Consider the following 27,404-nt stretch of genomic DNA (forward strand, 5'->3'; position numbering starts at 1 on the left):
GGGATATTTCTGTTGGCAACCTAGTATGATCCAGATGAGAAAAGAGACGGGGACAGCAACTCATTTATATAGATCTGAGGCATACATATGTACCTATTGTGGACTGTAGGAGATCCAGTTCCCCACATAACAGGCCATATAGAACTCGAAAGAGTGTTCCTTTGGACCGAAGAGAGATTTTGCCTAATGGCAATTTCGATGATCCAAGTGTCAAGTTTCAGCTAACTTGCATCTGCCAAGTTCAGCCGTGAAGATGTAGAGCAACCGGGTAATTAGGCTGAATCAGGGGGTGCATAAGCTTGAATAAGTCAATCCAGCCGAAACAGCACGGGTATTGGTTACTTGGAGAGTGTAATACGCCTTCAGACCACCTAGGTAGCTCCCCCGCATCCTTAAAGGAAATAATATCGTCAGATCTTTCCGGGGTATACACCGATCTAACTGATTCGGGACGAATTGTAGATTGGTGATTCATGTGGAAATAGGCTTCTGGCATGCAAAAGGTAAGCTCAGTGGATAATATAGAGTCTTTACCTTGGAATTCCCCCGATTCCTGATACGAAAATCAAAAGGGGGCTCACTTCTCCATCGGGTATGGCCCCAAACGTACTCGGTACCTCGATGTTTCATGATTTTTGATATAACATGCATGACCCTTGGCATTTCTATCCTATGGGCATATTGATGTGTCTACCTTTTTCTCTACTTGGTAGGAGCCTTCATACTTGGTAGGGACCATCGAAATAATGTTTCAGGCTCATTTGACGCCAAGGTCATTCGTTTTGTCACATCATGTCTATCTATCTTCTATATACAAGTAAACTAAACATAAACAAAGTTGTTTCTGCAAAGTGGACAAGTGCTTTGGTTACTGCTCTTGAACCACCGGAACAAACAGACGGAGTGGAAAGTGTTCTTGCAGGTGGCACAACGCTTGTTGGGTGTCTGCATATCTGTTGAAATAACAGAGTAACAGATAGCACACTCGCTCTGGCCCTTAAGAGCACCTTGAACATTCCGCCGGAAGGCCAACAAACCATCCACCAGATTTCCATTGGCGAACATGATTACTCCTTGGATTGTCAGAAGCCAGCTTTTCCATTTCTTCTCATCCACAAGCACACGGCTGCGACCGACGACCAACGCAGGTTGGAGCGGGTATGCCGGTGGGAGAGTGATTGAGATGGCGACTGGGGGAGATTCCTCGTCAACGGGGATGCTGGCAATGATCTCTCCGGTCTTTTGGGAGATTTTCACCTCCAGGGCTCGCTCTTCGTTGGGATCTAAGGTCGAGACCCAATCGGTCACACCCTTGAGGGCATCTTCCACGACAAGTGGAGAGATGTATCTCTCTGACCAAGTCTCCACAGGGCCCTTGATGCGTTTCTTGGAATCGATCCACCAGTTCTTGGTCATGTTGGCTGAATATCTCAAACACAGGTAGTACAAATGAACCAGGAGCCACTGAGTTTCCTTTTCGGCACTTTCAGACTGATCCGGCTCAAATGACTGGATCTCGAATTTAGATGCATCAATTATCTTTCCGTCTGACCTTTGGAGGAAGTCGAACGTGAACTCTAATAGTGGGATCAGGATGTTATTCTCCTTGATGCTGGATGCATAACATTCTTGGACAGGGAGCGAAGCATTCGTAAAATGATCATAAACAACCTTCCAGCTGAGGAGGTACGACCGCATACTGGTCCACATCTTGTCATCTCCATAGGCAGAGTTGACCATTTGCATTGACGGAGGTTCAAGCAGTAGGGATATTAGCTCATCAGGCAGAGTGACAGCTGCCTTTGATAGAGCAAGCTCGAAAGAAACTTTTTCTTGGGCGTGAGGAATGTAGTGATGGAGAATGGTGTAAGCAGTTCGTTGAACTGCTCGACTATGCGCAGTAAGAAGATAGAAAGTTTCACTGACATCCTCAAGGTTTTCGGCGGGGATGTTGTTGATCAGGCGTCGTAAATGTTCAACCGCAATATCGCGAGGCTGGTTGAATGTTGTTGCGGAATCAAAGGTATCAATAGTGGATGCCAAAGCAGTGAAGAGCTTAACCTTTCGGGCGGCCCAGGCATCTTGTGCATCTTCATTGCTGTCACTCTCTGATATAGACTTCAGCTGTGAAAAGAGTTTGAAAGAGGAGTCCAGCAATGGTAAACCGTCTTCGCCGCCACCAGTTCCTCGAAAAATAGAGCTCAAGATATCAATGCATTCTTCCCAGTGGGATCCATAGATTTCACCGAGAGCTGGAAGAATAAGAGACAGGGTTTTGATGATCTCGGACTTCAATCCAAGAGGGATTGAGTCTGATCGGACACACTCAATCAAATTTTTGGTCAGGAAGACTAATCGCTGCGTTGGAATAGTAGAGACAACATCCTCTTCTCCAGACAAGAGAATATTCAACAAAGCAAGTTTTTGCAATCCACTCTGGGAAACATCCTCCACTTTGATTACGGTAGAATCGGCGACCAGCTCATTGCAAATTCTGTTCCCTACTGGGTTCGAAAGGATCGAGCTTCGCAAAACCGCAAACCAGGATGCTGAACGGATAATATTTGCTGACCGGGCGTCCCTGCAAATCTGTGCGATATCATCTGAGGACTTGGACTTTTGAGATGAATCGACAACGCTCATAATTCTGACGAACGCTTCGCCAACTCTGTAGTCAGCAGGAGAAGTGCCTTTAAGCTCCTCCAGTCTGGCTTCCCAAAACGCGGTGAACAAGGAAGAAATGGTCTTCTCCGGAGCAAATCCGACCGATTCATTGCCCTTGATCCACTTGCTGACGACGGTTCGGCCATCGAGCACAGTCTCTATGTACTCTTCTCGTTGATCAGCCGACTCCAGGCCTGAAATCCCGTTACTGTTTTCGATGCTCAGATCATCGTCAATGAGTTGAATGGCCAAAGGCAAGAACCGGAACAAAGTCTCTAGATCCTCCTGATCCAAGTGTTTCACGATCTCGGAACCGGAACTAGATAGAACACTGATAGTGTAGATTGCCAGGCGGAATGCAGAAGAACGACTGTCTGAATCACGAGGGATAGTAGACCATAAAAGGCGGAAAGACTCAGATAGCTCACGCCGAACCAAATGGATAATACCGCCCAGAGAAGTCGTGATGGCAATGGAGGGGCGAGGCGGAAGCTGGAGGAAAGGAGTCAAAGCCTCTTCCCATGCCTGGTGAGAGGGAAGTATTTCCCTCATGGTACCGGTTGCACCTTCACCTGTAATGCTCGGAAGCAATTCATCCACGATAGCAAGTAGTGACTCGATTCTAGTTCAATGTTAGCACAATTGTAAGAGAAACTGATCATGCACTTACGACAGTGATTCTTTATCCACGTGGTTAAACCCATGCTGAAGGATTTCGATACCCGATTTGGCACTTGCCTCACCAACACCTGCCTCTTTCAAGGACTTCAACAGTGCCTCCGCTAAGTTTGCTACCTCTTCTTCAGAAGACTCTGCGAGGTAAAGAAGCTTGCCAGCTAATTTTGAGCCGTGCGCTCCGTTTTGGAACTCCCGAATTGCAGATGGTGCAGTCTTACCAATATGCGAAAGCCCATGCAAGGCGTTCAAGACCTTGTGGGCCGTGGACAACTCGTCAATCAAAGACAAAAATATCTTTTCCATCAATTCACCGTGCGATGTTTTGTTTTGGAGAACAGCAGTGATGATAGGCCAATGCGAATGACTTCCGCGACAGGCTTTATCTAAAGCTCGCACCACAAGCGAATTGAGTTTCTCTTTATGCTCAACCTCATTGAAGTTGAGGGAGGAAAGCAAACTTTGGAGCACGTTAACATTAGACTGTTCTGGCTCAAGCGCGAGGGCCTGCTCGACAATATTCTCAAAGCTGGACGCAAATCCATCCCACTCCCGGCACGACAGGATAGTCGAGATCAATCTATCGGCAGATGGTGAGAGCAAGAGCTCTGGTGCATCATTTTGAATGAAGTTCCGCAAGTCCTGAGACTTCTTGGCAACAAATGGCATGCTGTGAACACACTCCTCCACCACGCCAGCAGCTCCGTAGGGCTTACCATTGCGAGAGCGTAAGACCTGTAGACAGTTTTCAAGAAGAGATGAGGTTGTTGTTTCAAAGATTTTAGTGACTCGGGGCTCCTTAGAATCTGCAATGCGTGAAAGGACAGCAGACCCCAGAGCCAAGAGGCGTTTTGCTTGGGCGCATATTGAATCTTGAGATTCGCGGAAATCTTTTGACTGTTCTGGTGATGATAATTTGACAGCTTCTAATAGACCGTCGCAGAGGGTTGTATACAATGATTGTAATTCTTGTTCATGTCCGGTAGAACCCAAGGTGCACATATACTGGACACAGATATCCTCGGCTGACTGTGCCGGAAGCGACCATTTTGTCATTCCAGGGTCAAGCCGTACATAATTCACCACCAAGGGGGAGATTCTCTTCTCGATGAACTCGGCTTTTTGCTCCTGGGGAATCAGCGTCGCAAGCCAGGTTGCCATTTGAATATAGCATTTCCACCCGATAGTGAGGTTCTGTCTTGGTTCTTCTCTTGAGTTCAACCCTTCTTGCAGAGCTTCAGTCAAGGCGGTTGCGCTCGTAGAGGTGATTCCTTGATCGGCAGTAGCTTTATCGGCACCTGCCAGTATTTCATGGGGTACAGTTCGGAGTAATTGATCTAGATTCGACCAGAAACTACCAGACCCACCCTGTGATCCCTTCTGTATATACTGGCGCAACCGCTTTGAGGCAGAAGACTTTCCAGTGTAATCATCGGTCCACACTTGAGGCCTTGATATGGACAACAAAAGAAGCGATTCAGACAATTCCGATGCTGAGCCAGTCTGTTGGAGAGACAAAGATTTCCCAATCACAGCTGAACCGAGGGTCTGCCAGTCAACCCATCTAGGCTCTCGGGAAACAGCAGTCCGGAGCAAAACATAGATGGACCGGCGAACATATGCGTCATCATGGTGACAGAGAGCCCAAAGGGACTTGCTTGCCAACAGAGTTTCAATTTCCGGCAAGTTCTTTTCCAATTCTTCATCGGCCGAATTGCCTAGAGAGGATCATTAGTTCAACCTCGAAATCAATATTGGACGAAAAGAAAACCGACTTACTTAGTACACGATTGAAGAGCATTATTGCAGCTCCAGCAACGCGGGCGTACTTTCCCTCGGCATCGTCTCTTTTGACAGTCCTCTCATCACTCAGTGTTAGAGGCGTTTGGTGAAGAATGACATCATCCACAAAATCCAGAATGGAACTCTGGTAGATTCTCCACACATTGCTCCTTTTTTCGTCCGTTGAAAAGACTTTCGTAAATGACTCGAGAGCGGACCGATGTACCAATTTATCATCATCGTAGATTCCTGCGATCCATGCGCCAATAAGTTTTGGCAAGTTGGGTACGATTCGCTTCCCGGCCAGACCAGCAATTGAACCTTGAATTGAATGGGCAAGTTGACGTGCTCGGCGGGATAGATCAATGGACAGTCGGGGGTAAATTCGAACCTAATGTGAACGGTTTGTTATTAGTTGGTATTTTTGTAAAGATCAGCCAACTATACATACCCATGCGTCTAGAAACCCGTCATCTAAAGTTCCTTTTTTCCCTTCTACCGCAGATATATGATCTCGCAATTCTTCCAAGGCTTTTGTCCGTGTGATATCATCTTTTTTCAACAAATTCTTGAATGCGATGACTAGTTGCTGCTCCGCAATGCGGGAAAGATCTGGTGGTACCGCGATGTATGTGAGAGTAGATGGCTCCTTTCCTTGACTTGAGATGCTTCCAGAAAATCCGCCAAAAGACCCAAAGGCACCAGCAGCAGCGCGACTGCTGGAGGCCTGAGATTTGAACTTTTTGCTCATGTGGGGTATGAGGTCAGCGGGATAAGGATGTAGTGGGGGAGAAGCTCTAGATTGTAATCGACAAGCTTTTAAAGGAAGCAATCAGCTCTACTTGTAAATTTTCAGCTTTGTACAAGTGATATCGATGCTGTATCACTTTTTGATCGCGTATGTGAAGCTGTCAAGCCCAATCGATATCAATCTCCAAAAGATCCGCGGGATCAAAGATAGCCGTCACGTGACCTGATGTGATCGCTGTCCAAATTGGGGAAAGCGTAAGTTGCGCGCAAAAGATGAGATCAGAGCTCGCTCGTGTTGTCTTCTCTTTCTCTTGCCCTCTTGCGTTCTGCATCGGAGCCCAGCCAAGATGAAGTTCTTCATTGAGTATGACTTTATGCATGTTCTGATGCTGTGCCCAACTAATATGGTCTGCTTGTCACAGTGATCTTCCTGTGCTGTTCCCGTATCCTCGAATCTACCCCGAACAATATGCATATATGTGCGACCTAAAAAAGACCCTCGACGCAGGGGGTCATTGTGTGTTGGAAATGCCATCAGGTACTGGCAAAACGGTTTCGCTGCTGTCGTTGATCGTTGCCTACCAACAGCACTATCCAGAGCACCGAAAGCTCATTTATTGTTCTCGAACCATGTCGGAGATCGAGAAAGCTCTGGCGGAGTTGAAGGCATTGATGGAACACCGCGCTAAAGAGCTGGGTCATGAGGAAGATTTTCGCGCCCTGGGCCTCACCAGTCGGAAAAACCTGTGCCTTCACCCTTCCGTGAAACGAGAGAAAAGTGGCACAGTAGTCGATGCTAGGTGCAGAAGCTTGACAGCGGGCTTCGTCAAAGAGAAAAAGGAGCGCGGAGAAGATGTTGATCTTTGCGTTTATCATGAGGTATGTCTCGTTTGTTTGTGGTACAATATTGGGGGATCTAACAGACTATAGAATCTTGACTTACTCGAACCTCATAATCTCGTCCCCCCAGGCGTCTTCACACTCGATGGGCTATCAAGATACGGAGAAGAACATAAGCAATGCCCTTACTTCTCCGCTCGGCGCATGGTAAGCCAACCAATGATGATCCTATGTGGACTATCCCAGTTCTGACAAGCTGTATTAGATGCCATGGTGCAACATCATCATATACTCATACCACTATCTTCTAGATCCAAAAATCGCAGAACGCGTTTCACGAGAACTTTCGAAAGATTGCATCGTCGTGTTCGATGAGGCTCACAATATCGACAACGTCTGTATCGAATCCCTCAGTATCGACATTAGCGAGGATTCCTTACGCAAAGCAACCCGAGGCGCGTCCAACCTAGAACGCAAGATCGAGGAAATGAAGAGTTCGGACGAAGAAAAGCTCAAGAATGAATATACGAAATTGGTAGAGGGATTACAAGAAGCAGAGAAAGCGCGTGAAGAAGATCAATTCATCTCGAATCCAGTCCTACCTGATGATTTACTCAAGGAGGCTGTTCCCGGCAATATTCGTCGAGCAGAGCATTTCATCTCTTTCTTGAAGAGATTTATCGAGTATCTCAAGACTCGCATGAAAGTGACCCATACAATATCCGAAACCCCTCCTTCTTTCCTTACCCATCTGAGAGACCTTACATATATTGAACGAAAGCCCTTGAGATTTTGCGCCGAGCGTCTAACGTCACTTGTACGGACGCTAGAGCTTGTCAATATTGAGGACTATCAGCCTCTCCAAGAGGTGGCTACCTTTGCGACACTGGTCGCAACATACGACAAAGGATTTGTTCTCATCCTTGAGCCATTTGAATCCGAAGCTGCTACTGTACCAAACCCCATTCTTCATTTTACGTGCTTGGATGCCGCAATTGCTATCAAGCCGGTGTTCGACCGTTTCAGCTCTGTGATCATCACTTCGGGAACTTTGTCTCCCTTGGAAATGTATCCAAAGATGCTGGGATTTACCGCTGTCATGCAAGAATCCTACAGTATGACACTTGCACGACGTTCATTCTTACCTATGATCGTCACTCGAGGCTCAGACCAAGCACAAGTCTCATCATCTTTCGGAATTCGTAATGACCCCGGTGTTGTACGAAATTACGGAACCCTAGTTACTGAATTCTCTCGCATCACACCGGATGGCGTCGTGGTCTTCTTCCCTTCTTACCTCTACATGGAATCTATTATCAGTATGTGGCAAGGCATGGGTATATTGGATCAAATCTGGAACTATAAGTTGATTCTCGTGGAAACACCTGATGCACAAGAGTCATCGCTCGCCCTGGAGACCTATCGCACAGCTTGTTGCAACGGACGTGGCGCAATCCTATTCTGTGTTGCCCGAGGAAAGGTTTCTGAGGGTATTGATTTCGATCACCATTATGGTCGAGCAGTGTTATGTATTGGTGTGCCTTTCCAATACACTGAGTCTCGCATTTTGAAAGCCCGTCTGGAGTTCTTGCGTGAGAACTACCGGATCCGAGAGAACGACTTTTTGTCCTTCGATGCTATTCGACATGCCGCCCAGTGTTTGGGACGTGTTCTGCGTGGCAAGGATGACTATGGAGTCATGGTTCTGGCAGACCGTCGATTCGAGCGAAAGCGACCCCAGCTTCCAAAATGGATCAACCAGGCAATGCTGGATAGCGAAACCAACCTCAGCACTGATATGGCTGTATCAAATGCCAAGAACTTCCTGCGTACAATGGCCCAGCCTTTCAAATCAAGGGACCAAGAGGGCATTTCCACTTGGGGTTTGGCTGATATCGAGCGGCATGAGGCAAAGAGGAAAACAGAAGAAGAGCGGATGATGAGAGAAGAAGGCAACGGGGATTTGATGGACGGCATGATTCCATCTGCATCCCGCATTGTCGAGGACGAATTCGATGACGACATTGATGAGGACCTCATGATGCTTGATGCGCAATAAAATAATAACTTTTGTCACTTTCGGATCGGAATATAAACGGTAAACGGTGGCGCTTATACTGATTTGGGCACTGGGGCGTTTGGAAACTGGCATCGTGCCATTTAGCATGCATGGATGGTGTTTCTTAAGACAGAAGAATATATGTGATATGTCTCAGACAATTGAAAATCTAGCTATTTGCAAATCAATGGCTTTGTAAATATCTTTTGAGGTTGCACCATTCATTATTCCTTGGTAGCGCAGTTTCACAATGAATATTATGTCTAAATCCCTATAGCATCCCTAGATATATAGAGTAAATGGGTGTACTGAATCGGGCTGTTGAATGGGGAAAGCTACGAGGAGCACATAGTTAACCTGTAAGTAATATGATTTGAAAAAAGATCTATTTATCAACTAGATAAGATGCAAATATGAACAGGGATAAATACTTTTTAGGTCCGCTGCACAAAGACAAACTCCAGATCATCGACACATCAAAGATCAAGTGACAAAAGAAAGACAGAACTGAAATCAAGAGCTTTGCAATAACACAATATACACATGAGAGATGACAAGATCCAATACACATTTCAAAACTCCGTCCAGTCAGAGAGCAACTATGCTACAGGAGCAAGAATGTCGAAGGAACCAGTACCGACAGTACCGATACGGCCAACAACAATTCTGCTACTAGGACTCTTGAGGTTGTCAACACCACGCTCAAGCACAACATCCTTCAGGGCGCCGACAGTAGTCTCGAAACTGGCACGCGCAAAAGCGGATGAAGCATCCTTAACCAGGCCGTTACGGCTGAAGGCTTTGAATCCACCAGACTGCGTCATCACGTCACCAATCAAGTTCAAGTGACGATTGTCAACGGAGATACCGTGACCTTTGAAAACGGAACTCATTTCGCGGACGATGGTAGCACGGGCGGCTTCAACGCCGTACAGGTTGAGCATGTCGTGGATGGAGTTGGTGTAGATGGAGTGAGGCTTGATGATATCTTGGTAATCACGCATGGCGAGCAAGTTGACACCATCTGTGAGGACGTTGGCAGGATCGCCCTTGGCCTCATCAGCCTCGACGTAGACGCAGTTGCCCATTCCGGGGATGGACTGGATGACAGAAAGGTGGAGAACCTTTTCAACCAGAGGAAGAAGCAGAAGCTTAGGGCTGTCGATATCGTACTGCAACTGGATGCTGCAAGAGCCTCCCTTCTTGGGATCGAATTTGAACTTGGAGATTTCCTCGAATTTGCCCATGACGTCGACTTCGCGGCCCTTGCTGTCTTGGGCGACCTCATCGTCAGAGTCATCCTCTGACTCTGACTCAGATCCGTCCTTCATTTCCACGTCACGAGTACGTTTGGCGGGCTTGCTGGATTCTTCCTCGTCATCTTCCTCATCAGGCGTGTCTTGGCGGTCAATGATATCCTGCTCAGCATCGTCGGGTCCTTCGTAGGAGACCTGGTTGCCCCTGTTCTGGGCTCCGGCGGCTCTCTTGGCATCATCCGCGTCTTCTTCCTCGTCGTCATCGGCAGGTTGCGCCTCGGAGTCGGCGCCTCTCGGTGCCTCCGCGATCTTTCCAACTGAAACACCGATCTCAGGCTGAGAAGTAGTGCCCTTGACACCCTTCTTCTCGTCGAGACGCTTCTTGATTTCGATCTTGGTGAGTTTTACAAGTCGAGGAATGAGCTTGGACTGCAAAGCAACCAACACATCCTTGGTTTCAATAGCGTACTCTTCGGTGTATTCTTCAGATGGGAAGAAAGTGATCTCAATATCGTAGATCTTAGCCTTCGAGAGGCCAACACCCGAGCCAATGCGTTCCTTCACTTGCACGCTATCAACCAGCTCAGCAATGGTAAGCTTGCTGATAGCCTTGGCGAATTTCTGTGAGTCCTCACTGGAGATCTCCTCGTTCAGAAGTAGAGTCATCGTAGGGGTCATAATGTTGGCACTTGCTGTCATGACGATTTCACGTAGACGGGGAATACCCAGTGTGACGTTCTTTGCCGAGTGACCAGCCAAATGGAAAGTGTTGAGGGTCATCTGCGTAGACGGCTCTCCAACGGACTGACCAGCCATAATTCCAACCGCCTCACCAGGATCGATGATAGACTTCATGTACTTCATGTTCATCAAGGCCTCGAATGTCTTTTTGGTGACCTTGCCCTCAATATTCTTCTTCTTATCCTTGAGGTGCTTCTTCTCGTTGAGATCCCCATACTATTTGATATATGTTAGTAATGCTGTATTTCCATTAGAGGGATAGTGAGTCCTTACCTTCTTGAGTGCCTGCGCAAATGCTTCAGATGTACTGCCCAGGTTTCCTCCAGGGGGGTATAGAGATAGTACAGGGTCCATAGCATCAACCTTTCCGGTCTTGCGAACCGCCTTCATCGCATCTTTGTGCCAATCCGAGACAGCGCTCTTTGCCAACTTGTGGTAATCGTCGGCTTGAACCTGCTTGGAAATGGAGACGTGGTTCTCGGCGAGCAAATCAAAGTTGTGGAGGTGCACCTGCTTGGTGATGTCGAGACCGTCCTCTCCGTACAGGAACTGAACAATGGAGCCGTCTGAGGATTCACGAACCGAGGAGTCGTACTCAGCCTTCAAGCCTTCCATACCCTTAATCAGACAACGTTGCAGGTATCCGGATCTAGAGGTCTTGACGGCGGTATCAATCAAACCCTCACGACCAGCCATGGCGTGGAAGTAGTACTCCTGGGGCTTGATACCAGTCAAGAAACGACCAGAGACGTAACCACCAGCCATAGGGTGTGTTTCGAATGCTTTGAAAGAAGGAAGTGTCTTTCCACTAATCATGAGTGGTACACGGCGACCTTCCAAAACCTGTTGACCAAGGTTACAAGAAATAAGGTTGGCGTTAACAGCAGTTCCCTTGGCTCCAGATATCGTCATAGACTGCATCTGGTTCCAGGGGAAAGGCTTAGCAAGGCCATGTGGAAGACAGGCAGTGGTGATTTCAGATGAAAGCTGGTTGGAACGGGAATTGGAAACGCTATCCAGGCCATGCTGCTTCTCATCATCACGAAGAACCTCCTCCAATCTCCGGTTCAACTCTTCAGTTTGATCACCAGGAGCCTTGTCCAAAGTCACGTACTTCAGGGCAACATCGCGACCCAGTTGGGGGGCTTTGGCCAAAAGTTCCTTGCGCTTACGGTCACCCTCTTTGGTCAATCGAAGATCATCGATACCACAGCTGAAGGCTCGCAGGCTGAGGACGCGAGTGAGAAGTCTTCCAAGAATGCCAATAAGCTTTCCAGCGGTGCTGTATCCGTAAACCTCATGAATAGCATCGATGAGACCTCCGGCGCTGGGACCAAGCTGTTTCTTATCGAGAATACCGCATAGGAACTCTCCATCTTTAAAGATGACCTTTCCTTCCTCGTTATTGTCATCTCCCCATCGTTTACCGGGGGTGGAAGACGAGCTCTCCAAGGTCAAACCCCCCGCTCCGCTGGCTGGATGTTCTTAAGGATTGTTGTGATGATCTGCTTTCCAGTCCACAGACACTTTGGTTTGCGCATGGCAGGCTCAACCATTTGAATCCGGTCACTGACAATGTGTGAATGCTCAGGTCTCAGACAACTGTACAGTAGCTGGTGATAATCCTCTTCGTCGTAGAAGGTGTCACGACACGTGACCCAAGTTCCCATCGAGATGTGATCTTGAATTAGACCTCTCAGAGGTTTACCGGATGTGGCAACGAGGTATTGGTGATCGGCATCTGCCAGCATTCTAGCCTCTGCCTGAGCAAGCTCATTTTGAGGGAAATGCATGTTCATTTCATCACCATCGAAATCGGCGTTATAGGTGTTACAGTTGGCGTAGTGCATGCGAATGACTCGCTCGTTGGGAAGAACACGGGCCTTGTGACCCATAATGGAGGGCTTGTGCAGAGTGGGCTGACGGTTCATCAAGACGTAATCACCAGTGGTCAGATGACGGTAAACCTTCTTGTTGCGCGAGCCCTTTTGGCGCCAGTTTGATGGTGCGAGCAGTTGGTTAGCAAGTGCTGTCCGCTCTTCCAGGTTTTTGAATTTCAGGTTAATGACTTGGCCGTTCTCGTTCTCGATGGAGGAAGCACCAGGGTACTTGTCAGGGCCGTTGATGACAGCTTCCTTCAATTCCCAAAAGTTGTGATTTGTCACAGGTTCAGGGAAGGTCAGCTTCTTGGCGAAGACGAGGGGGACACCGATCTCATTGGGCTCAATGTTGGGATCGGGCGAAATAACACTACGGGCAGCAAAGTTGACACGCTTGCCCATCATGTTCTTTCGGAAAAGACCCTCCTTCTTCTCCAAAATCTGTTTGATACCGTTGGGCTGCGCCATGGCAGCGGATCCGGTGACAGAGGTGCGATCACGATCGATCAGACCGTTAATTGTATCTTGAAGCAGAACCATAGCTTGGAGGAGATCACTGTAATTCCGTGCCCGAAACATCGTCTTTTCCTCCTCGTTTGCAATCTCCTTACTGATCTGGTTGATAGCATCGCAGCCCTTCAGAATCGCGTTGAACGAAGTGTTCTGCTGTGCCTCCATGACTGTTCCAGCACCCTGTTGCACCGCGGGACGGAATTTGTTGGGCGGTACCATAAGGCTCTTGATAAAGAACATGTCCTCGGACACAACAGTCACCCCCTTGGGCACAGGCCGAGAGTTATAGACAAGCTGCAGAACCTCGCTATCCTTTTGGAAGAGGAAATGGAGTGATGCATAGACTTCGGAGGAAGACATGAACTCTTGTCCGTTGGCTGATCCCTGCTCTTGTTGCATGACAGCCGCTCCAAGGCGGATTTCTTCCTCGGCGCCATGTACAGCTTCAGCGCTGCTGTACTTGGACCGAGCCTTCCGTTCCTCGTCAAGAAGGATCATGGTGTTTTTCGCCTGGAATCCTCCCTGCTGCATTGCCAGCTTCGATTTGTCGGCCAATTGTTTACGGAAAATTTTGTTGTAGCGGTCCTTCTTGTATGACGGGGACACACTGTGATGATGTTAGTTGTGAAGCACAAATCAAGGGATCTCTCACAACGTACCCGCTGCAGTTAACACATTTCTTGAATGAGTTGATTTCCTTTAAGAAGGTCTTGACCAACTCTCGTCTGGCTTCTGCGGCAATAGGGTTTAGGCCACCACCCATCAATCCGTCAAGTTTGCCCGACTTTTTGACTTCCCGAATGCATCGAGAGACATAATCAGATCTCTTTTTCATATAATCTTCATCATCAGGTTCGTCGTCGTTGTCTGAATCTTGCTCCTTGCCCTTCGCTGCCTTCGACTTGGCACCCTTGACGGATCCCATAGTATCAACAACAGCGACTTCATCGATCAAACCATATTGCAAAAGGCGCAGTTTGCAGGTATACATGTTGACCTGGTTGCGACCCATCTGCAGGCGAAGACAATACACACATTGGGCTCGGAGAAGACGGAAGATGTGGTCGAAGAAAGTGACATTGTAGAAGGGTACTGGGAGCTCAATGTGTCCGGGATGTCCGGTACAGGTAAAAGAGTTCTGGCGACAAGTAGTGCATCTGTAAAAAAAATCTCCTCTGTTAGAGATCCAACAATACAGTGGACAATTTGAGATATACGTACACATGGTCACCCCATGCTCCCATAGCAGGATCTTGCAGACCACCAGGAACAGGGTTGTTGAATGAATCCAAAGTTGGAGTATTGTGAATTCGTTTCACCGAGAGAGCTTTAATCTCTTCCTCGGAATATACATTAAAGTCGACCGCATTAATGGTCGAGGCGACCGGGCGCGCGAATGTTGCCATTGTAGCCTGCAGCTCCTTGAGCAACAGAAAACGCTGGCGCACGAAATCAAAGTGCTCGGATCTGTCTCCAAGTGCTTTAGTTCTGGAGCGAACTTTTTTTTTCCGGAGGAGCGACTTTTTCTGCCTTTCCTTACCGCCTTATCTTTTGGTTTCTGCGTTGGATGATGGCCATCACTCTAATCTCTTGTCTATCCTTACTTGCTCAACTGCTCAGGGATCTTTTGTTTGAGAGACCTTAAGTGGGTGACAAGCCATTCACAACATGGCAGATACATCGGGAAATGCGCTGAAGCGTTCTCATCCGGAGGATCAAGACCACAACTCCCAGAAAAGGACCCGCTCCAATAATGGGTCCCCAGTACCAGGTCAAGGAGTGACTCCCCCGGGCAAGCCAGACATTGCCAAAATGGTCGCTGAGGCAAGGGCCAAGGCAGATGCTGTACGCGCTCGACTACAAGCCGCGCGTGGTGGTGGCGCGACAGCAACACCACCACCAGCACAAGCAGCAGCTCCCGCACCGGCACCCGCATCCTCTCCTGCGATGTCGAAGCTCGAACAGATGAAGGCTAGAGTGGCGGCAGCTACTCAACGAGCTAGCGCGCCCTCTCAGCCACGACCTTCTGCCCCCGCACCATCCTACCAACCTCCAACCCGCGACGATGAGGGTATTAGCAAGGCTCGCGGTGGTCTTGATGTCGGCCTCCATCCCGCACTCCTCTCCGATGCCACAACTGAATTCCGCAGTGGAAAGGGGAAGCAGGCGAAACCGAAACGCGCCGGCGGACCCCAGCTTGATCTCTCTGGTCCATCCGTGGAAGAGATCAAGAATAACCCTTACTTTGATCCAAGTCTCAACCCTAAAGCGACAGTGGCCAAGCCACGTCAATCTCGGCAGCTTCTCTTTAACGAAAAGGGAAAGTATATTCACCAGGCAGCGGCTCTACGCAGACAGGCTCAGCTGGAAGCTATGAAAAAGAGAATTGCCGAGAAGGCGCGACAGGCTGGTCTCGATGAAGAAATGGACGTGGAGAAGGCATTCCTTGTTCCTGTTCCACCGGCCGTAGAATGGTGGGACGAAGGTCTCGTCAACGGCAGCGACTATTCTGCAATTGATGACCCAAAAAATATCAAAATCGATACCCCCGACTCCATCATCACGCCCTATATCCAGCACCCTATCCAGCTTGAACCTCCGCAGGAAAAGCATATGCCTGCTCAAAAGCCCATGTACCTTACTCCGAAGGAGCAAGCCAAGATTCGCCGCCAGCGACGTGCAGCCGACCTCAAGGAAGAGCAAGCCAAGATTAGACTAGGTCTTGTGGAAGCACCTGCTCCCAAGGTCAAGAAGTCCAACCTTATGCGGGTTCTGGGAGAACAAGCTGTTAAAGATCCCACGGCTGTGGAAGCTCGTGTAAACAGGGAGATCGCAGATCGCAAGGAGGCACACGAGCAAGCAAACGAAGACCGCAAGCTGACCAAGGAGGAACGACGGGAAAAACTACTGGCTCAGCAGGAGAAGGACGCTGCTTTGGGTATCTTCCAATCTGTGTATCGCATTGACAGCTTGGCAAGCGGCCGGAACCGCTTCAAGATTGGCAAGAACGCAGAGCAGAATAATTTGACGGGCATTTGTGTCATGCATCCAAAGCTCAACCTTGTGATTGTCGAAGGAGGCAAACACTCTATCCACAACTACCGAAAGCTGATGTTAAACCGAATTGATTGGACTGAAAACCCTGGGTCAGATCGAGTGTCTGCCGACAGCCCTGAGGCTCAAGTGTCATGGCTCTCCACAGAGAATGAGAAGGGAGAGCCCCGCGACTTCAGTCAGAATACATGCAATCTTATCTGGGAAGGTCAGGCCAAAGGTCGAGCGTTCAAGAGGTGGTTTGGTGCCCGTGTTTGTGAGACCGACTCGGCGGCCAAAGATGCTCTATCCAGAGCCAAGATGGAGAGCTTCTGGACTCTAGCAAAGAGCGCCAAGCCAGCCGAATTCTAATGAAACCTGCCTATGGCCGTTCTTAAGGTCTGGGCTTTTGTACCTATACAGACAGCGAATTTCTCTTCATAGCCATTGTTATTCATACGCTTGATGCCTCGAGATTACTCTTATTTGACACTGTAGCCTGTACGAAAAAAAATTTCCTGCAAAAAAGCCCCAACCCAGAGCTTCATAATGAAAAATTTTAATAAAAGAAAATCCCAGCCCAAGTAAACCGCGCTCCGTATGCAAATATTCCGATGCCAAAATATTATGAGAACAAGTAGGCAAATCAAAAGGCATTCAAGAAGGTGGAGGGCCTTGGTTCCCTTGGCTCAAGCTTCGCAGCAGATCCAATTGAGCTTTGACTTGATCGAAGTTCATAGCCGGGTTCTGACCTTGAGCTTGTTGCTGTTGAGGTTGCTGGTACTGAGGCTGATATTGCTGTTGGGAGGGCTGCTGCTGATATTGTTGTTGAGGCTGCTGGGGATGTTGCTGATATTGCTGCTGCTGTTGCAAAGCAGCCAGGAAAAGAGGGTTGATATGAGGGGCACCCTGTGGGATGTTCTGGAAACCATTGGGTTGCAGCTGGGCCGGCTGGAAGGGGAATTGGAACGGGTATTGTGGTTGCGCTCCACCTTGTCCAAATTGCTGCGGCTGCTGCTGAGCATACTGTGGGTTCTGAGCTTGTTGCTGTGCGTATTGGGCATATGCGGCGAATGGTTGGGGCATGCCGTAAACAGGTTGTTGAGGCTGCTGGTACATTGGCTGTCCGTAGGGTGCAGGCGGAGCTTGAGGCTGGGTTTGGGGCTCTTGGCTCTGTTGGGGCCGACGGTCGTGATCCCAGTCTCTGCCGCCTCTTCCAGCTCCGCCTCGGCCTCGTCCGCCACGGCCACGGTCACCTCGGCCACGACCTCTGCCGCGGGCACCGCCACGCTCGTTTCCTTCGACTGGTGCCTCGCGGGCACCCATGATCTCGTGCAGATTGGTAGGGCGTGCGAGAGGGGTGTAACCCTCCTCGCCTCCCGCATCGTCGTAGTTGAGCTCGGTCTGGTTCAATTTCGAAGGCCCTGGAGCGGGCTTCTTGCCCTTGGGACCATCCCTGGCTTCCTTTCGCTCTTGGCGCTTTTGCTTCAGCTTGCGTTTATACTCAGCCTCCTCTTCGTCGTCGGAGAATTCCATCTCTTCAGCGGCAACTTCCTCGTCGTGGAAGTTGGATGCGTCACTTCCCTTCATGCCCTTCAGTGGCTGGGTGAATACGAATGTAGAGTGTCCTTCAACATAGAAGATATCTGTACCTTTGACTAGGCCCTTTTCCTGTACTTCGGATGCAGTTGCAAATGTCATGGTGTATAGGGGATTCTCCACTCTACCCAGTGTCTCGGCGACTACGCCAATGGGCTTTCGATCGTCGGAGCAAAGCAAAGAGCCCGACTCAAGTACTTGGTATTCTCCGGAAGTATTGGCCTCAATGAGGACGTTGTTGTCGATGGCGGCATGGATTTTACCCAAGAACACGATCTTCATCTCAGGTGTGATTTTAACATCAGGGATTGGCAAGACCTCTTCTTCAACTTCGTTCGTAGTGCGAAGCTGGCCACCCGATTTTCCCTTGCCATCTCCTTCGTCGTCAGAGCCACCTTCTGCTTGCATAAGGATTTTCGCTTGCTCCTCGGCACTGAGAATCGGATAGTCTTCATCGTCGCTATCGTCCGAGTCCGAGGAATCAGAGCTGTCCGATGATGACTCGTACGGGGACGAGTCGACTTCCCACTCTGGGTGCTCCCCTTCTTCTTCATTTTCGGTATTGGGGGCGACTTCGATCATGTTGCCTTCGTGTGTGTCCACAACTTCCATCACTTCGTCGAGAGAGGCCTTTGCTTCCTGTTTACTTTGTGTTGTCTCCGGTCCTTCTTTCATCTGCACATCGGTGGGCTGGGACTGAGTATCATTTTGAGTATCCACTTGCTTGATCACTGGCTCAACTTGCTCTTGAGTGACTTCGGGTTCGGATTGCAAGCTGGAGTCCTTTTGAGTGGAGTGGTCGATCAGGTTCAATCCTGGAATCGAAGGCTGGGATTTCGGGAGCGCAGTAACATCGGATGCGCTGGTTGGCTCTGCTTTCATGCTACTTGTGTTTAAAACTGGGGTAGCTCCAGCCAAGGGAGTGTTGTAAAAATCGCTGCCATTGTCTGGGGTGCCTGCGACAGGCGTATCGATCAGGCAGGGCTTTTTCAAGTCAGGGCCTTCCACGACACCTGCATCCTCATATGAGGGGTTCTGGTGATCACTCATCGTAGATTTTCAGACAAGAAACTAAAAATTCAAATGAAAGATAGTCAAACTCGAAAGTCCACAGAAACATCCGGCGAGGAAACTTTTTTTATTCTGCCCGTATCTTCAGGGCGGTCTGCAATATCTTATCGGTTATCGCAGCTCTCATCCATCGAAGCTGTCAATTCAACTTGCCGACTTACAAACATGGCAGGGAACAACAATGTCTCGGGGAATGCCCCTAACCCAAAACCAAAGAAACAGTATGCTTGCATACTTGTATCCTCAAAATATCAGGCTGACATGATTTATGCAGACCCTCTCCAACTTCCTTACATATCCCCCTCAACATCACCCTCTACCTATGTCTAGTCGCCAACGGTCTGGCTGCACTCTTCTCTCCAATTCAAGATTGCGATGAAGTTTTCAATTTCTGGGAACCTGCGCACTACTTACAGCATGGATATGGCCTTCAAACATGGGAATATTCACCAGTTTATTCTATCCGAAGCTGGCTCTATGTGTCGCTGCATGCTGCTGTGGGAAAGTTGGGGTCAATGTTTGTCCACAGCAAGACAGCTGAATTCTACACAATTCGTTTGGTTCTTGCATTTGTATGTGCTGCTTGTCAGACTCGACTGTACTCCGCGATCTGCCGCACTCTCAGCCCCCGCATCGGTCTATTCTTTGTCATGATTATTACACTCAGCCCTGGCATGTTCCATGCTTCGACAGCCTTTTTGCCATCCACTTTCACCATGTATATGTCAATGCTTGGTTTGGCTGCTTTCCTGGACTGGAAGAATGCCCAGAGAGCAGCACACGGCATCATGTGTTTTGGCCTAGGTACAATTGTCGGATGGCCGTTCGCGGGAGCTCTCATTGTCCCTCTTTTAGCTGAAGAGGTCATTCTCACCATTATTTCTGGGTCCGTTGTCAATCTCTTTTGGACCATTGCTGATGGCCTCATCGGTTGTTTGGGCATTCTGGTATGTGAGATCCAACATAATACCAAGATCCGTTCTAATATTATATACAGGCTCTTGAGGTCACGGTCGACTATGCTTTCTTTAAAAAGTTTGTTCTTGTACCTTGGAACATCGTTGCATACAACGTATTGGGAGGGGAAGGTAAAGGCCCTGACATTTTTGGAACGGAACCATGGACTTTCTATATTCGAAACCTTTTGCTCAATTTCAATGTCTGGTTTGTGCTCGCCATGCTATCTGCACCCCTCCTGGTTTTTCAGATGGTCTTTCGATCCCACACCACCTCCTTGCAAACCTCGTTGCGGTCAATGGCATTCGTCGCCCCGTTCTACATGTGGTTTGGAATCTTCACGTCTCAACCTCACAAGGAAGAGCGATTCATGTACCCAGCCTACCCGTTCCTAGCACTGAGCGCGGCACTTTCATTCCATATCATTCTGACATACCTCGGTTCAACTGATCGAAAAGAGCTGGTTGGCCGTATTCCGACGAAATTGAAGATCATTGCAGTTTTGCCGGTTGTTCTACTTGCCCTGAACGCTGGAATGTTACGCACCCTCGGCATGGTTACAGCCTACAGTGCTCCATTGAAGGTTTTTGAACCTCTGCAGCAAGTCGGTGTCGCACAAAGGGACGGCTCAGTATGTTTCGGCAAGGAGTGGTATCGCTTCCCTTCTTCATACTTCCTTCCACACGACTTGCGCGCCAAGTTCGTCCGAAGTGAATTCCGGGGGCTGCTCCCAGGTGAATTTCCAGATGCACCAAGCTATCTCGAGCGTTTGGGTGGAGCTTCGCAGACTCCATCTGGCATGAATGATCTCAATATTGAGGATCCCAGTAAATACGTGAGTGCTGTATCTCGTCACAATTACTCTCTCTTATACTGACTTGAACTACAGGTTGAAATCTCTCAATGTTCTTTTTTGGTTGACTCTCACTTCCCTGGTCACGATGCGACCGAGCTGGAACCCAATTACGTCATGGATACAGCTCACTGGGAGAAGCTATCTTGCGCAAGTTTCCTTGATGCATCCCAGACCGGTTTGCTAGGCCGATTGATCTGGATTCCTGATTTCCCAATCATCCCAGATCGCTTCCGACGCAAATGGGGTGAGTACTGCCTTCTCCAACGAAGCACAAAAAGCAATGTATAGCTCCAGAAACGAGTTTAGGTATTCATCTTCTTATGTCAAATGCCAGAAGAATGTAAAACCATCAACACAAACTGCGTTTTCGATCAAACAGGTATCGCATATCATATACAAGTAGGATGTAGCGTCACCATTCCCAATGCGGTCAAAACTTCCCTACCACCAACGAATGATAAGCCTTACTCCACAGATAAACCCTCTAGCATGCTTTACAAAAGGTAAACCACTTCTTCAACTGCCTAGCAATAGGTCTGATTTGATATTAGTGCATGCAGCCTCGGATTCAACCGCTTGAAAGAGAGATACTGCGGTGAACAAGTCCCTTTTCCCCTCTTCCCCGCCAAACGAAGTCAACGGTGTTTCAAGCTTGATTCCAACCGTCCTATAGAAATAAATGCGTATCTCGCATCCTACTAACGGGAACGGCAGCTCGCAAGAGAGACCTATCTATTATTATATTGTTTGTATAAACATGATAAGGGCGATCTGGGTCCATTCTGTGTCCACTATCTACATGTACTAAATGGACTCTGTTGACCTTATTTGTTGAGACATGAATTATTGACTGGAACAAGGTTTTGTCTCTTATTCCTTGGTCTAGATACATTGCCCACATCATGGCAGCATTCGAGTCCCTAGGCGGAACTATACTGTCAAATATCCCGAAAGATCTCATCTGGGGCTTTCTCGCTCTCAATCTATGTGCTTGTCTTGTTGTCTTTGTGTCGAGGAAATTGACATCTGGTAAAAGCGCCAGAGCTTCTAGTCCCGACCTAGAAAAGCCTGCTGTCGGTGTGAGGGGGAAGGTTACCAGGCCACCTGGTGGTAAGGACATGAAAACATTCCCTCTGAGGAATGAAATTGACCAACTGTTTCTGCAGAATGGACTCAATCAAACTTTAAGCGGCCAACAGCATCACCATACACAGACTGGGACGTCCATTCGACCAAGCCTCTCCCCTATCGGCCTTTCCGATATGGACCGTAAGTCGCACAACCATGCATATAGGATGTCTTTTGACCATCGATCTCAGAAAATATTTCATCACACTTGGTCTGAGAAGCATGAAATGGGATGAATGGATTGGTATGTTCACTATACTTTAATTCCTACTCAACCGTGCGTACTGATCTCGCAAACCAGAACTCGATAACCACTACCTGAAATACCACGCCGACAAAGCACGGCGCATCAAAGAGCGCGGAAGCAAATGCTGCCACACATCACCAGAAGCAATGGACGCTGCAATTGAACTTCTCGAAGAACTGTGAGTACCACACCAATCCCACCATCTCAATTAACCCTAACACACCTTCACCAGATGCACATACCTCCCAGAAAGATACCCAAGCATGTTCGAGAAGATCCCAGAAGGAATAACCAACAAAGTAACCAATGAAACCTTCAACATAACCCAGCGCCCCTTGCCCGAAGACCCAATGGCCACAGCCGCCCGCCTAGTCCAAGACGACTTAGCCATCATGATCGAGCGTCCAGACGGCGAATACTACCTACTAGCCGGCGCAATTCTCCTAGCAGGCTTCTGGCGACTAAGCGACAAATTCGGCATGCGACTCTCTGAAATCCACACATCGGGCGACGTCCCCCAATACAAAAACAAGCTAGAGAAGGGAATGATGAATTTCTTCCGTCGGCTGCGTCCCGAGGACCCCGTTCTGCGGAATAACTACTTCATCCAGGTCGATGATGACCTGGCTTGGTCGCATAGTATTGGGCCTGAGGATGCGGACGTTGTATCGTGGGGAACGGCGGAGAAGAATCGCGCTATTGAGAATCATTTCTTTCGGTCGGAGAGGCAGTCGCTTAGGAGGTTGCCGAGGTCTGGCGCGGTGGTTTTTACAATTCGCACTTATTTCGAACCTATCACTGAGGTTGCGAAGGAGCCGTTTGTGCCTGGGAGATTGGCTAGTGCGGTTAGAAGTTGGGGGGAGGATGTTAGTCGGTATAAGGGGAAGGAGAAGTATCAGGATGTTTTGTTGGAGTATTTGGATTTGAAGCATCGGGAGCAGGTTGATCGGGGGTTGGAGGTTGAAAAGGAGGACGAGTTTCGAAGTTATCCCTTTTGAATAATAGTAAATGAGATGTTTAATGAAGCTTGTCATGAGTGATGTCTCGATTCATAAAAGTACGTCCAGATAGGATGTAGTATACTGCAATATCCAGTCCTCTTCTCGAGGTCTGATACACAACCTGTAAAGAGCAATGCAAGCATGACACGCTTCTGGTAGAAGATCGAACTTCACATATGTTTCTAAAATTACAAAACAATATTAATTATGATACAAGGCCATATCCCATATAGTCCTGGAAAAAAAACATGCCCGACCTAACCAACTCCATATCCTTACATCGCTGAACGCGTTCAAGATATTAAAAACCAGACCGATGACCAGATATCAGTCCCAAAACCATATCAGATATCTGACAAAGATCCAGCTCTGCGGCCCCGGCCGGCCCCGCCCCGTCTAGCATAAGCTAGCTCGCGCTCCTCGCGCCAGGAGCACTCGTCGCGGAACTCACAGATACGACATTTCCATGCGTCCATAATCTCCACGCCGCGGGGGTCTCGCTGGCCACGCCACCAGGTCATCTGATCATTCAAGTAAGAAGTCAGGGTACTGGGATCGAAAAGGAAAGATCGGCTTCCTAAGTGCTGTCTTTCCAGATCTTCGTTGGCGGCTGACGAGAGGTATCGAGCTGTGAGAACTGGGGAGATAAGGGTCGGGTATGCTTCGAGAAGCTCTGGTTGGGTCTCTGCTGGGATGGATGGTGCAACTGGTGCAATAGAGTCTGTCTCCGCAGGTGGGAGGAATGTGAGGCGGAGTTGGTGTTGCATGAGACTCCAAAGCCGAGACAGATTGTTATGTGAGACCAGAATGCCGGTCGAGTCTTGGCCATCGTCATGTTGGCTCTCGGTCATTTCGGAGTCTTGAGAAGACAGAGAATCGAAGAACTGGTCGTTCAGTCCGCCAACCTCTGAGACAAAGGCATCGGTGAACGGCTTTTCGGGATCAAAGTCGTAGCGCGCGGCAAGAACATCGATTGTGATATCGTCGCTGGTAATGAGACGGTTCATCATGTGGTAGTAGAGCTGGAGCTGGAGAAACGTAGGTCGGAACCCCGAGCTCTTGACAGTGGGCAGTGAACGATTAGCCTTGGTTTTCACGTCCGTCATGTAGATCCTGGGTAGGTTATAGACAGCCGCAGACACTTCCGGCTCAAAAACTGCCGTTTCCTCGACTTCGTTATAACTCTGGCCCAAATCTGACAGCTTCATCCCTCCCCCAGAAGACGAAAGCAGATAGTCCGACAAGGACATCTGATACTCCGGTAGTGCAGCCCGTGATTCCGCCGCATCAGCATAGTACCCAGCAGCAGTGGCCTCGAGTTCAGAGTCAGGACATTCATAGGATAACTGATCAATGATGCCATTGACAATCTGGCCATCCACAAGCCCCCAAACCTCCATCTCACGCGTGACACCATACAGGCGCAGCATGCGTAGTCCCTGGATAACGTTCCAAATCCTCAATCCCCAGGCATCCTCTTTAGTCGTGATATCTACAGGCACAGTGGTGTATATTTCATCCTCAAGCGTCTTGTGCATAGAACTGCCCTTTTTCATCGCAGGCGTCCTCCTCTTCCGTCCATGTTTGGTCAACGTATACCAATACTGCAGCTCACACCAAGCAGGAGACACAAGATCAGTCACTGAGAAAGCCTTGTTGGGTGCTTGGCAGAACCGTTCGAGGGGGCTTCTCGTGTCTAGCGCTGTAACAGCGGGATCTCCCTGTGTCCATTCTTGCGCGCGCGCAGCATTGCGCTCGCGTTCTCTTTCTCTGCCTTCGGTTGAATCAGGGTGCTCGACTAAACGCTTCGAATAAGATGTCAGTTCAATTCAAGAATCCAATCGGAGAAAGAAACCGGAGGCAAAAGAATCATGAACGAGATGAAAGAAAGAGATAAGCATACCAGACGGGCTGGGCCTGTTGCTGTTGCCAACGCGCGGATTTGCCCTCGCCATGCCATTTGGATTCCATCTGGCCCTCTGACCCGACCGATACTGTTGCGAACGCCATGGTGAGCGAGGCCCTTCACGGCCAAGCACCTTAGGCAGCCGAACACTCGGCTCCTGAACGCCATCCTCGATATCCGCGACAGTTGCCGCTAGAGCTGCTGGTTGCAAGGACTCTAATTCGATGAGTTCTGGCGATTTGGGCGTGGTGAATTGTTCGACGGGGGTTGGTGTCGAGGTTGAGATTGGTGTCGAGGGCGAGGTGGCGTCGGCCTGGTCGGTCGCTTGTCCCGCGGCTTTGTTGAGCAGTTCGTTCAAAAGTTGCTCTTCATCGGGAGTAAAGTCCGACCCATAATCACTAAAGTCATCTGAGTCTCTTTGTGGGAAGGACATCCCTGCGACTAGAGACGATCATATCTTAGAGTTGGGATTGGCGTTTCTAGATGAGCGGGTGCGTCATTGGTAAGGGACGCGGGTGTCATTCGGAATTCCACTGCTCTTACTGGTCGAAATAATACAATTCGAAGTAAACTTGATATGTTTCAATTCTTTTAAATCACAGAATATTGAAGTCTACATATAAAGCTAGATAACTCTTGGTATCACATGCATCGCTATAAAAATCAAACGCCAACGTTTATCCCCGAAATCTATACATCTATACAAATCCATATCAGTAGCTTTCAGTTTCATGCTCCAGCAGGAATCATATTCCGACCAGAAGCAGCATTCAATGCGCTCCCGGCTCTTTCCTCGGCCGCCGCAAGCTGCTCCGCAGCTAACACCTCCTTGGCGGCCTTCTGATTCAACCAACTGAGATACGTCTGCCAACCAACGGCAATACAGCCCGAGAACACATTGCGGAACTGCGCTGGCACATACATAAAGCTAAATGCTGTAACCGCAGGCCAAAGCTTCACGCTATTTTGAATGCTAACGGGGAGGGCCTTCTTCAAGCGCTCCCAAGTTTCGTCAAATGTTGCGCCGCCAAGGAGGGAGTGCACGCTGAAAAAGTATGTGTTGAAGATGGGAGTAAAGACCGTTTGCTGCACGACGACTTTGGTGAGAATCGAGAGGATTTTGCTCGAGTAGTTGAAGTTGTTGCTGAGGAACGCAAACCTGCAAACGCATATTAGTACATATTCATTCACCTCAACTCACATTTCCAAACTCACCATTTATAAGATGGGATACTCGACCCAACTCCAACACAAAGATGCCGCAAAGTTCTGTACGGGTCGTATCCAGCTGCGACAGTCTCCCGCTCTTCCTCATTCTCATCAATTTCGGCGCCTTCCTTTGCAGGCGCAGGAACCTCAGTGGGAAACAGTATTTGCGCACTCAGATCACCACACAGATAAATGATGATCGAACTCCAGAGTTGTGTCGCATATGGCTTGCGCTCTTGCATGCGCGCATACCACCTCCCAGACTTCCCAATGGGCCCAGCCATTATAACATCGCGAATGCCGCGAGATCGCACCAGTCCACCGGTAGAGGGTACGGTTGCTGCGCCGGCTGCGACTGCCGGCTGTGCAGGTGGGACTGCATCATGTTGCCGTGAATGGGGGTGTTCTGATTTGCTGTTCCCCGCGGGGTTCTTCTGTCCAGTGGAATCAGAGTTATATCGGCGTTGCGGGCGCAATGATCTGGGGTTTATCGGACGGCGGGGAGTGGCCGAGGTTTGGGCCCTGGAGATGGGCCCAAACTGAATGAAACGCATTTCCAAAGCCCGCGCAAATATTCATGCACAATCAATAATAAGTAATGACTGACAGGTATAAGAAGTTGAAAATCAGAATATAGGGAAAGGGTGATTTTTAATCGAAGGTATTGCGCGATAAGAGTCAGCCGAATGTCGGGAGAAAACAATGCCGGATGCTGAACCCGATTGGCGCTTGGATCGGTGCGGTGTGGCACCGATTCCCCGGGCTGAAAGACCTTGGGAGTCTTTGAAATATCAGACCTCACAATTCTTTTTGTTTCATAATTATATAAGAGCGACGATATGCTGATTGATCTGTACGAGCTTTTCTCAATGTTTTGTGCATGGCGGTATCTATGCTTTTTATGACTTGATCCCGCGATGTTTCCTCCTAGAATATATATACAATGCAAGGCTATATGTGCGTATATATAGGGGATTATTTATAATTTCAAAGCAAAGGTTGACAAGAAAACGTGGCAAATAATTCGTGATATTTTAATATAAAAACCTCCCAAACTCCATATATATGCAACAATGTTTCCCATATAAACATAAGTCAGAAATCAATCCCAGTATATCAACACATGGGAAGACCAATTCGGGTATCAAATCCAAGTATAAACGCACAGATAAACAGGGTGATTTTTGAATGCAGGGGAGAGGATCAATAGAAACTATGATTAGGGCAACGACACATA

At 48.7% G+C, this 27,404-nt stretch overlaps 9 protein-coding genes across 9 annotated transcripts; 4 read left to right on the plus strand and 5 right to left on the minus strand.

The window, feature by feature from the left end:
- Window positions 1-822: 822 nt before the first annotated feature.
- On the minus strand, window positions 823-5,872 carry N7529_005232 (ubiquitin-protein ligase RKR1; the record flags this gene model as incomplete). Its single annotated transcript, XM_057240759.1, has 4 exons — window positions 823-3,286; window positions 3,335-5,057; window positions 5,119-5,512; window positions 5,573-5,872. The coding sequence occupies 4 exons, from the start codon at window positions 5,870-5,872 to the stop codon at window positions 823-825; spliced, it is 4,881 nt and encodes a 1,626-aa protein (XP_057100054.1).
- Window positions 5,873-6,218: 346 nt separating this feature from the next.
- N7529_005233 (TFIIH/NER complex ATP-dependent 5'-3' DNA helicase subunit RAD3) lies at window positions 6,219-8,770 on the plus strand (the record flags this gene model as incomplete). The annotated part of the gene is made up of 4 exons (XM_057240760.1): window positions 6,219-6,235; window positions 6,294-6,750; window positions 6,802-6,918; window positions 6,977-8,770. The coding sequence occupies 4 exons, from the start codon at window positions 6,219-6,221 to the stop codon at window positions 8,768-8,770; spliced, it is 2,385 nt and encodes a 794-aa protein (XP_057100055.1).
- Window positions 8,771-9,369: 599 nt separating this feature from the next.
- N7529_005234 (DNA-directed RNA polymerase I core subunit RPA190) lies at window positions 9,370-14,566 on the minus strand (the record flags this gene model as incomplete). The annotated part of the gene is given in 5 exon segments (XM_057240761.1): window positions 9,370-10,983; window positions 11,041-12,213; window positions 12,228-13,767; window positions 13,820-14,317; window positions 14,382-14,566. 5 exon segments carry the CDS (start codon window positions 14,564-14,566, stop codon window positions 9,370-9,372), a joined length of 5,010 nt encoding a protein of 1,669 aa, XP_057100056.1.
- A 262-nt stretch (window positions 14,567-14,828) lies between these two features.
- N7529_005235 (U4/U6-U5 snRNP complex subunit PRP3) lies at window positions 14,829-16,565 on the plus strand (the record flags this gene model as incomplete). Its single annotated transcript, XM_057240762.1, has 1 exon — window positions 14,829-16,565. The coding sequence occupies one exon, from the start codon at window positions 14,829-14,831 to the stop codon at window positions 16,563-16,565; it is 1,737 nt and encodes a 578-aa protein (XP_057100057.1).
- A 285-nt stretch (window positions 16,566-16,850) lies between these two features.
- Window positions 16,851-18,842, minus strand: N7529_005236 (RNA-binding snoRNP assembly protein NAF1; the record flags this gene model as incomplete). Its single annotated transcript, XM_057240763.1, has 1 exon — window positions 16,851-18,842. The coding sequence occupies one exon, from the start codon at window positions 18,840-18,842 to the stop codon at window positions 16,851-16,853; it is 1,992 nt and encodes a 663-aa protein (XP_057100058.1).
- Window positions 18,843-19,028: 186 nt separating this feature from the next.
- Window positions 19,029-20,964, plus strand: N7529_005237 (dolichyl-P-Man:Man(6)GlcNAc(2)-PP-dolichol alpha-1,2-mannosyltransferase; the record flags this gene model as incomplete). The annotated part of the gene is made up of 4 exons (XM_057240764.1): window positions 19,029-19,084; window positions 19,138-19,810; window positions 19,861-20,655; window positions 20,710-20,964. The coding sequence occupies 4 exons, from the start codon at window positions 19,029-19,031 to the stop codon at window positions 20,962-20,964; spliced, it is 1,779 nt and encodes a 592-aa protein (XP_057100059.1).
- Window positions 20,965-21,578: 614 nt separating this feature from the next.
- On the plus strand, window positions 21,579-23,049 carry N7529_005238 (heme-dependent oxidative N-demethylase family protein; the record flags this gene model as incomplete). Its single annotated transcript, XM_057240765.1, has 4 exons — window positions 21,579-21,945; window positions 21,971-22,048; window positions 22,106-22,229; window positions 22,284-23,049. 4 exons carry the CDS (start codon window positions 21,579-21,581, stop codon window positions 23,047-23,049), a joined length of 1,335 nt encoding a protein of 444 aa, XP_057100060.1.
- Window positions 23,050-23,396: 347 nt separating this feature from the next.
- Window positions 23,397-25,391, minus strand: N7529_005239 (exonuclease V; the record flags this gene model as incomplete). The annotated part of the gene is made up of 2 exons (XM_057240766.1): window positions 23,397-24,850; window positions 24,956-25,391. 2 exons carry the CDS (start codon window positions 25,389-25,391, stop codon window positions 23,397-23,399), a joined length of 1,890 nt encoding a protein of 629 aa, XP_057100061.1.
- A 296-nt stretch (window positions 25,392-25,687) lies between these two features.
- Window positions 25,688-26,721, minus strand: N7529_005240 (Mpv17/PMP22 family protein; the record flags this gene model as incomplete). The annotated part of the gene is made up of 2 exons (XM_057240767.1): window positions 25,688-26,117; window positions 26,174-26,721. 2 exons carry the CDS (start codon window positions 26,719-26,721, stop codon window positions 25,688-25,690), a joined length of 978 nt encoding a protein of 325 aa, XP_057100062.1.
- Window positions 26,722-27,404: the final 683 nt, after the last annotated feature.

The sequence above is a fragment of the Penicillium soppii genome (genome assembly GCF_028829465.1).
Source record: "Penicillium soppii strain IBT 18220 chromosome Unknown utg000004l, whole genome shotgun sequence".
NCBI lineage: Eukaryota > Fungi > Ascomycota > Eurotiomycetes > Eurotiales > Aspergillaceae > Penicillium > Penicillium soppii.